Below are 10,436 nucleotides of genomic sequence, written 5' to 3' on the forward strand. Positions count from 1 at the left end.
ATAATAATAATAATTTTTGAAATAATTTTTGTGTTTTCTCGAAATACCTTCGGGTTCTCCTACATTCAGTAAGTACACACACTGCTGGCTGCTTACCATGACCCTGTAATGCAGCTACTGAAAAGATACACTATATGGTCAAAAGTTTGTGGACATCTGACTATCACACCCATATCTCCATACTGAACAACTCGAGTTCTTCTACTCCAACCTTAACACCCCATGTCTTCATGGTTAAAAGTCATTTAACATTATAATTGAAATTGATTGTGAAATTCATATATATATATATATATATATATATATATATATATATATATATATATATGAGAAACTAATACAGTTAGTATTAGTAATAATACAGTGTTATTATATTATTTATAGGCCTACATGTTTTTTCAGTTATTAATGTTTGAATTAAACCATTTAATTCTAGTGACCAGTCAAATAGGTTAATATGTATAAGAACTCAGTATTAAATATTAAACAAGACTTTGATGATGGTGGATTTCCACCACTGTAACAAAATAAACATGGACTCCTGGGGGTCTGTTTGAGAAACACTGGCCTAAACAATTTTTTTACTTTGTACTAAAGGTCTTTTGAATCTGCCACCAAGTGTTTTGGAGGTTATTTACAGCTTTTATTTTTCTCAATATAACCTTACAACAACTATGCCTGGTGGTTCACTAAATAAAAGTATCTAATAGCTTAACTTTATTATAAAGTGAAGTGATTACACTAGTATGCCATAATATATTTATGTGAGTATCAATGTAAGTATGTTTGAATGAAATAAATCCACAAAATCAGCACATTTCTGTCAAAATATTTATTTGAATAAATGTGATACCTATTGCATAATTCAAAAAATGGTTATTCATTGTAATATTGTTTGCACAATCAACATTCATTCACAGCTTTTTACACAAAAGGATGATCTAAGTGGGCTGAAATAAGCTTATCTGGGCAGGAGCACTCAGCAAACCATAATAAAACACTATGAAAAGCACAAGCATTTCCTGTGTAATTAGTCATCAGCACCTCTTTTTTTTATTCCTCATTATCCAAAACATCATACATGACAGTTTTCTGCTGGATTAAATAGCCCTACAATACCCTTAGATATCTGTATAGTGAATTCTTACAAGAGAGGAAATTAATTCACTAAGGCTGATAAAGTAACCTTCATATCCTTCTCAGCTTTGATGCAATATGCAAATTAGGATAGTCATAATAAACATAGAAAATACAGCAGTGTAATGACAGTCCATTAGTACAGTACATTAACCCTTTAACCCTTTAAACTCCTAACTGTGGTACCTTTGAATGATGGAAATCAAGCTAGCTGAACATGACAGGGTGCGCTGTTATGGGAAAATAATCAATCAACTTCGGCGATGCGTTATCTCCGCTTCCATATCACACCGTATAACATCATATAACAGCACATCGCAAAGTGTTTTATTCCTCTTGTACCACAGCAATTTGCCAAGGATTACAATTTTAAATTTATTAACCAATGACATGTCAGTTCTTTAAACCGTTTATAGTTACATTTAACTTGTTGTGAGACAAGTTAATTCCTGTTATCACTATATTAGAGCAGCTATAAACAGTTATTCCCTCACAAGCCTTTTTTTCTCTCTCTTTAAATGAATAAGACAAAAAAAAAAACAAACAAAAAAAAACAGATCTTGTCAAAGATCTTGACAGAGCCCTCTCTCCTGAAGACTTTCCCATCGGGTGAAACTGACAGATCAACAATTATATGTTTTTCCTTGTTAAATAACAACACAGGGATTCATTTGTTTATTATTAGTATTGGATTATGTTGTGTGTCTGCCATGCAAGTAACTGTGAATGAGGTGTTACTATAGAAACAATAATTTTTATAAGTAGGTGCATTAATATAAACACTAGTGACAGTGACGTAGTATTTGCTATAAACACATTCATACCACACCACTTCTCTTCCTGGAACCTACTCACCGAGGGCCTACTGGGTGACCATAGAATCGAATTTCACCCCTTCTGACTGCCAGACACAGTGTCTAACATCTGGATACCCTCTGCGACAACGTAGTGAGGAACTGACTCACCTATGGCTGACTTTGAGGGTTAGGCAGCACTGGGCATTGGGCAGCAATCAACAGGGCACACAGCATTTTTGGAACAGTTCCCCATTCATCTGAGACAACAAGTCTGCCTGAGGAGGGAGTTGCCAGGGTGTCCCAACCACTAGAATAAGCAGCAGTGAGAACCACGGTTTCACTGGTCATGCTGGTATCCTGAGCAGAACTCTGTGGTTTGATTGCTGAATTATGTGTAGCATGGGCAGAATCAGCAAAGGAGGTAGGAATGTGCATCTTGTCCCTGAGGACCTTCCCACTCTGCTGAGGAAAATGAGCCAACAAGACACCAGGAAAAGGGTCCACCTTTCACTGGCCAAAATTTTCCCAGACCTGTTGCACCACCTCTGAATGCTAGCACGACTCTGTGCTGCCTGAACAGCATGTCTGCAGCCCCATTGTACTCACATGTCAGTGAGGCTAGCCATCATTGAGCCCACTGGAAGAGCTTCCATATAACGTGGAGAGCAAATTTTTTTTAACTTGTGCATCTGTGGTGATTTATGCGCCTCACCATTGCTGAATTGCCCAAATGGAAAGTGTCACAGAACAGTTAGACAGAACGCAATAGTCAGCAGTTTAATGTGTTCTGACTTCACACTGAGGGTCGGCATGCCTCCTGTGATACCACACTGCTCCCAATCCAGTGAAGGAGGCATCCTTGGTGATGGTGACCATCTCTTTATGGGTCTGTACCACTTTCATTGAGATGAGACTGCATCTTTGTTGATTGAGCCTAGGATTTGGCCACATGCCCCTGATTTCAAGTAGCCCCTCAGTCCCAGCAGGCCCAAGGGAACCACTGATATGACTGCAGTCAACAAGTCCAGCATCCTCAATAGAAACTGGGTTCGCGTGTACAGGAGCAACCCACTTGCATACTGCTGGCAAGCGTTGTGATGTCTGAGACATGCTGTGATGCAAGATCTACTGACCTGTCTTTTGGCTACATGGAATGAACAACATTTGACTATGCTAGCATGCAAAAGGAGAGGACTTTCAGGAACCAAGCTGGCCTAGAATAGGACGGGTGCTGCCTTCGTTTTCTGAACAAGAAAATACTTTGTGTAGAACCAGCAAACACTACATCACTTGTTGAAGGTCTCAGTACATGTGCACATGTACACTAGAGGATATTCAGGTGTTAGACACTGCCCCTGGTGGGGGTGAAATAGAACCTGTGTTTTGCCTTAGAGCTGGCACTACTGTCAGAAAAGTAATTAACACCGTCGTGACCCAACAGAATCGAAAATTCAACAGCGCTGTGGAATAAGTGTTACTCATCAATGCACCACCAATTCTTTTCTTTCATCTGTTCAAAGCTTGTATTAACATGTTAATGCTTGTTAAAAGCTGTTCTGCAGTCCATTTTTGTTGATAAAAACATGACAACATGAAATAACTTTATCCTTCTGGTCATTCCTGAATCTCTTTATGTCCAGGCATCAACCCAATCAGAGAACATTAAGGAAAGGGGAAAGAGTTCTCTTTATATAGAAGCATTTATGATATGGTACATGTGGAAGACTTTGGCTGCTCCAGGAGAGACTCACGCCGTAGATCGTTGGGCACTGTGCCTCCAGGACCCCACACATTCAGCTCGCCAAAGATTCCTGTCTCAATCATCTCCTCCTGCCAAGGTATGGAGATATTTCCAGAGGCAAACTCATCGAAAAACTCCTTATCCGAATCTTCCAGGTTGACTCCTTTCACAGTGGAGAATGCTCCCACATCATCAAGGTCCTTGGCATACACGGTCTTAGAATCAGGGACAAACGGAGGTGGCAGAATTCCTATGAGAACAAAGGAGACAACATTATGACTTCAATATATAGTACAGTTAAAAGAGCAGTTTGTGAATTTTAGAGCCTTCTGCTGGCTGCCAGGTGAATTGGATCCACAGTGAAAACCCCTTCCCTCCAACTGACCCCACACCCTTGACTGAAACTTCCTGTAGTAGAGGGACAGAGCCGAGTGTCTGTCTTCCGACTAGGAACAAGCCTATTTCTAGAGTAGAAATATCTATACATGGGTCTTCCCAAAGTGCCCCTTTTTAAAAAATCATTGGTACCATCCTATCATACCTGCATCCAGCTTCCTCCAATTGATGCTGCTGAAGAAAGGGTGCGCACGCAGCTCATCACAAGTCCTATTCTTGAAGCCCATCCTCTTGTCCACTTCCTTAGCTAGCAAGGCTTCACATATGGACTTCGCATTCTCACTGAACTTCTCTGTGTAGGTTACTGGGTCATTCAGGATGCGCTTCTTCACCTCTTTGTTCTCCACCTGTGCGAAAGAGAATCATTTTTTTTCCAATCAGTATGCAAACAAAGAATATTAGCTGACGTTTTATTCTGAGATTAGATATAAAGAGGTTGAAAACAAAAGCTGAAAGTCAAGAATATTTTGCTGAACGCTAAATGCCTATCACAGTGAGAGAAGTAACTATTCTACATAACTGAATTCAGGCTTGGAGTTTTTGAAATTCGAACCTCATTTGTACAATACCCCCATCAGGAGGCGGTCCTAGCTAAATGTTTAGAACTGTAAACATATGAGTGGTAATTTCAAATCAGTTGGTGAGATCAATCATGCTAATCTGATCAGCATATTCCTATAGGTCAGAGTTTGTTCCCCAGTTCCTGTCCTGGAGGGCTGGGGTCCAGCACAGAGATTTTCCTGCTCTAATACACTTAGAAACAGTAAAAGCACAAAACTGTGCTGGATTCCGACCCTTCAAGAGTGGAATTGGGGAACCCTGGTTTAGGTCTTGTGACCATGGATTCCTCATCCAGTGCACCTGATTTGAAAAACCTCTGATCATTCACATTTTGCTGTCAGACTGTGATGAGAAAAGAATGATTCAGTGAGAAATCAAGTTTACACCATCATCAAATACTTGATGATATGGTGAAATAGTAGCTGTTTTTGTGGTGAATGGATTATCATGCACCATTAGACATCAGTAGTTCTCTCTCTATTAGTTTATTTTATACCTTTATTTTATATATCTTGATGTATATGCATATGTACTGTTTTAGAACTGTCTATTTTATTGGTCTATTTACTTAAAAAAAAAAAATCAACCATGATACTTTTAAAAAATGTAGAGATTGTGGATGAGATAGACTTCTGTTATGTTTGTATCTCCAGTGCAAAAACTAGGAAGCAAACATCTTAAAAGCAAACAACAACTACCTTTTGGTATAAGTGGAAAATTGTGTAAAACAGAATTATTTCCTGATCCATTCTCCGAAATTGTGTAGATCATGTGGATCTATGAATCACAAGACAAATACAGTTCTTGGAGGTTAAATTTGTGTAAAAATGTAGTTGGTCACCTTCTCTCCTCGAGTCCTGAAGGGGCCTTTGGCGGCAATGAACTCGTAGAGAGTGACTCCAAGAGTAAAGTAATCTACAGAGTAGTCATACTCATCTCCTTTCAGCAACTCAGGGGCCATGAATCCTGAATTCAAAATTCAGAAAAGAAAAAAGTCAAAGGTCAGAAGTGTTCTCATACATTCACAGAATGGCCTTGATAACACAATTTACATGTCTAGGAGTCCTTTTTTTGTGATATTGTGTTATTGCAGTTTAACTGGGACCAGTGGTTCTCTGCCTTTCTGGCCAATCATGCATGCTCACTATGAGGGTCTACAATCAATCATACAATCATTTATATCCAGGATGCAGAGCAACAAAACAGAAAAGGGAGATTCTGAGATTTGTGCACCAACTGGAACTTCAGAACACACCTGGAGTCCCAGCGTAGCCTTTCGTCTTCTCCTGGTCGTCTGCTAACTCCACAGCCAAACCAAGGTCAGAGATACGCACATTACCTTTGAACAAACATCAGCACAATGGCAAACAAACGTCAAAGATTGCAGTCCTAACTAAAACAACAATCACTGCCATGTTTATACAGTATTACAAAAGCATTAAGTGCACTGTGTCCGTCATTTTTGTACGTCTTTGTACTGTACGTCACAGATCTTCTTAAATGCCACCAGTTTCTAGCAGCAATTTTGGAAAAAAGACTGCCCTTATTACCTTCATTGTCCAGAAGAACATTCTCTGGTTTCAGGTCTCTGTAGATGATTCTCTTCTGATGAAGGTGCTCCAACCCTTGAATGATTTGAGCTGTATAATAACATGCCCTGGGCTCATCAAAGCCTGGATTATTCTCATCTACATTATAAATGTGGTACCTGAGAACAAAGTAAGCACAAAATCTCATTTCAGATATGCTTTAAGCACCTTAAAGGCATATAAGTTTTGAAGTACTGAAGTAGTGAACATATATAGAGGTTCTTGAGGACTGGATCTTAACCTCAGGTCTCCTCCATTCATGATGGTCATGACCAGACAAAGTTCCGTTTTGGTCTGGAAGGCGTAGGCCAGGGAAACAATGAATCTACTATGAACACGAGCCAGAATCCTTTTCTCCACCATGGCACCCTAGGCAAGACCAACATATTCAAATTATCAATCATTTCCACACATCACATTTTAATGGAATGTTTGCATTAGGTGTGAAATTAAAACTAGCCTAATACCTGTAAGAACATAGACGAATGAGTAAATGTAAGCTGTCTCTCTGTTAGAAATGATTTTGCCTAAGAAACTGTTCTTCGGTTCAGTGTTTGATTACAATGTTGCTCATAGGTTCAGGTTCCTTGCTGCATAAATGTCCATTATACAATTAAGTATGACACAATTGTATACACATCTTCTGCAGTGGTTCAGAGAAGCAATAATTCTCATGTCCCAGTGTTAATATTTGCAATAAAGCACTTAGAAAAATCTGTTCCATATTTAAAGATGTTGAAGTTGGCACTTTACCCACTAATCTATAGTTTGTTTGTTTTTTATTAGCCTTTATTATCTAGTTCCCATAGTCTTAATTCAAATGATATGCTGTTGCTAAAATACAATTGCTTGAAATTATATTTTTTTCCCCTTTGAATAATACTTTTTATTTGATTTTTTATTTGTGTTGCCAAAATGCTCAATTGCTCTGATTTGGACACTTTTTTATTTAATATACTTCCAGTGCATGTATCCATTGAAGTACATATATCCCACTGTGGTTCAATTTTGGCCCATTCCTTTTGGGCATATAATCTTCAATTCCCAAAGGTTACGCAGATCCATCTGATGGATGTGCAATTTCAAAATCCAAAATAAATGTTTAATGGGATTTAAGTCAGGAGACTGGCTAAGCTTCTGGAGATATTTTGGCTGCATGTTTGGGGTCATCATTTTCTCCCCAGATTCACTTCCTTGGCTGCTGAGATTAAATTCTCCACTAATATGTCCCGGTACTTCACCCCATTCATGTTTCCTTCAGTGATGTGTAATGCTCCAGTAGCGTTTGGAGAGAAGCAGCTCCGTATCATGATGCTCCCACCTCCTTACTTATGGTGTTATTGGGATCATACATGCAACCCTTCTTTCTCCAACATGATAAGCTGAATTATTACCAAAGAGTTACATTTATATCTCATTTGACCAGAGTATATTGTTCAAAAAGTTTTGATTTCTAAAGCAGAGGAGTTTTGTGTGTGGTGCAGGAACAGACATGTTTGTGGTGTAGTTTTTATTCTCTACGTAACTGCTATTCCTGCTGCTTTCAGGTCGTCCTTTAACTCTTTTTGAGTTGAATGCTGGCTTCTCTCTTACCTTATCTGATCATTAATCTGAGTATGTGTTGTGAAACCTTGCATGGTACACCTGTCTGGGGATGAATAGTTGTGGTTTAATCAACTCTCCATCTGCATATTATCAAACTATTTTGTACTGACAGGGATGATTAAGGTCTTTTCTATCGCTCTGTAGCTTTTTCCACTCAAGTGTTGTTAAATAATGTTGTCCCCTAGGAAGCTCCATCACCTTCACAATGATTGCTACTTGTGTAAAATCTTCTCAAACATTGGCAACATCTTTTATACTCACACCTAGTGCAGTTTGCACAAGAACATTTCTGTGCAGCATTTAGAACTTGATTTATTTTTATATAACCTTAAGACATACTTTTTTTTAGTATATCTTTTTAATGCTTATGAATACACCCTTTTTTGTTCATATTTACAAGTAGGGAAAAAAAGATGTGTGTAAATTTGAAATGGATATGTGAACTGGAAGTATATTAAATAACAAAAACAAAAGGTGTCTGAATACTTCTTTCCTATCACTGTAACATAATAGTAAGGTGCAACACTAGATAAGTGGCTTAGTTACTGACACTTACGGAACAGGATAGTGGGCCACTTTGAAATCCACAGTAGCGAGTCTTATGCAACTAAGCAGCTCTTGTGATCTGAGTAACGATGACATTCAACTGAAGGTGAAAGACTCTGTATGAGTTGTTTTGGATTTTGGTATATTTACCTTTAAATAAGTACATGGATTGGTTTAGACTAGGAGGACATTTCCTAATATAATAGAACAGACACGTACTGTACGTATATAAGTACATATGGTTTATGCACAGTGCTCTTCACTAGAAAACTTTGGAAAAGTTTGGCACGTGGTGTTTACTGACCATGTTTGATGTAAACCATTATGTTGAATAAAGCCCTGTTCAGGATTTGCTGGACTTGACAAGCAATTTGATCATACTGCATCCTCGCAGACTCAACAATGATTCAGTGGTGTCTGTAAAACTTTAAGCCCCACTGATCTAAATCATATGATTCTTACCTCATTCCCTTTCCTCTTCTTAAGCCTTTTTTTATTCAACTTCTTGCAGGCATACATCTTTCCTGTGGCCCTCATCTGGCAGGCAGACACCTCGCCGAAGCCCCCCTTCCCAAGCACGCGGAAGTCCAGGAACCAGTCCTCACCAATGGGCTGCATCTCCAGCCACTTCCACTGCAGGAACCTCTTGAAGTACATGGTCTCCAGGTAGAAGGTATATGGGACCTCCTTAAGGAAATCAAGAACGCAGGCTAGAATGTCAACAAACAGGTCATCTGAAGCATTCGCATGCCGCTCTTTCACCTTGGTGATGTCATTTTCAGGGAGAAAGGGACAGAAGTACTTGGCTGCAGGGTCCATGTAGCGTTGGAGGATCTTGGCAGCCTTACTGACACGATCCTTGTCCTCAGCCGTGTCATATTCCTCCACATCCTTCCATAGGCGACAGGGCCCCTTGTACTCATTAGTTGTTTCTAAGTATTCCTGGAACAGGCGCTTGCCAATGGGTTGTTCGACACAGATACTGTTAAACTGGAGGTCCAGTGTCTCCCTAAGGCCCTCACATACTGTGATGTGAGGCAGTTTGAGCTTGGCATGGTACTTCTTGTCCCGATTTGCTGCTGCGTTTGCTGTGCCATCGAAGCTTCCACGAGCTGAGATGTATGCCGAGTTGGCTACCACTGTTGTAAGACCACCAATATCCATGGTGTCAACTCAACGGGTGAACTTGACTGGGAGAAAATACAACTAATTGAGCAGAAAAACAACTATTCTGGTTCAGGCCTTGAGCATTGGGACTCAGCACTTCTCTCCAAATAGACAGAGTGCCAATAAAGGAGACAAAGGGAAATAGACAGGATAACCAGACATCAAATCCCAGGGGACTCAGAATCCTGGAGAAATTGCGTCTTGAAGGATTCAGGCAGAGAAAGTGTCCGCAGAATCCAGCTTGGGGCTTTGGTCAGACAGTAGCATGAAAGACTAAGCCCTATGGCACAGACACTCGAGCACCCAGATCTGCCTGTCTCATCACCTTTCATAAAGCCCTTATCTCCTAACTCCATAATACCTTCCCCATGTTAACCCTTGAGGACTCAACTTTCAAACCCAAAATATGTGTTAAATCAATTCACTCTAATACTTAAAAATAGACAGCAAGATGGCTTGTTGGTCAAGTGGATCACTCTGGTTTGCTTTGTGACATTACTTTCCTAACAATATCTGGCCTTTATGAGGCACACTTGACCCCTGGAGTAGATTATCTTAGGGGTTATGAACTCTCTTGTAACTAAGCTTCTTCCTACCAATCTCAAGCCAAATACTCTGCTAAAGTGTTTAAGTGAGTAACACACTCACTGAAAAAATCTTGGCATTTGCTTCCCGTGTTGAATGTTAACTCTAAAACCAAACAGTTTATCTCTGCATTGTGCTGGGTCCTACTCTTTGATAAGGTACCAAGATCTTACTCAAACTCAAGCTGAGATCTCATGGCCTTATCCAAGGCTTCAAGGTGACCACAACGAATCTCTGCACATTTCCATTACTGGGTGAATGAGGGTACCTGTGAGTGGTTAGTCCTGCCCAGAGTTATGCATGTTAATTGTG

The 10,436-nt window shown here is 39.7% G+C and overlaps 1 protein-coding gene across 1 annotated transcript; it reads right to left on the reverse strand.

Moving 5' to 3' along the window:
* Positions 1-831: 831 nt before the first annotated feature.
* Positions 832-10,393, reverse strand: grk1a (G protein-coupled receptor kinase 1 a). Its single transcript, XM_026932058.3, has 7 exons — positions 8,835-10,393; positions 6,463-6,590; positions 6,183-6,340; positions 5,888-5,971; positions 5,474-5,598; positions 4,217-4,418; positions 832-3,925 (listed from the first exon to the last, which is right to left on the reverse strand). The coding sequence occupies exons 1-7, from the start codon at positions 9,534-9,536 to the stop codon at positions 3,636-3,638; spliced, it is 1,689 nt and encodes a 562-aa protein (XP_026787859.1). The 5' UTR covers positions 9,537-10,393; the 3' UTR covers positions 832-3,635.
* Between the last annotated feature and the right edge of the window lie 43 nt (positions 10,394-10,436).

Source organism: Pangasianodon hypophthalmus, chromosome 26, assembly GCF_027358585.1.
Source record: "Pangasianodon hypophthalmus isolate fPanHyp1 chromosome 26, fPanHyp1.pri, whole genome shotgun sequence".
NCBI lineage: Eukaryota > Metazoa > Chordata > Actinopteri > Siluriformes > Pangasiidae > Pangasianodon > Pangasianodon hypophthalmus.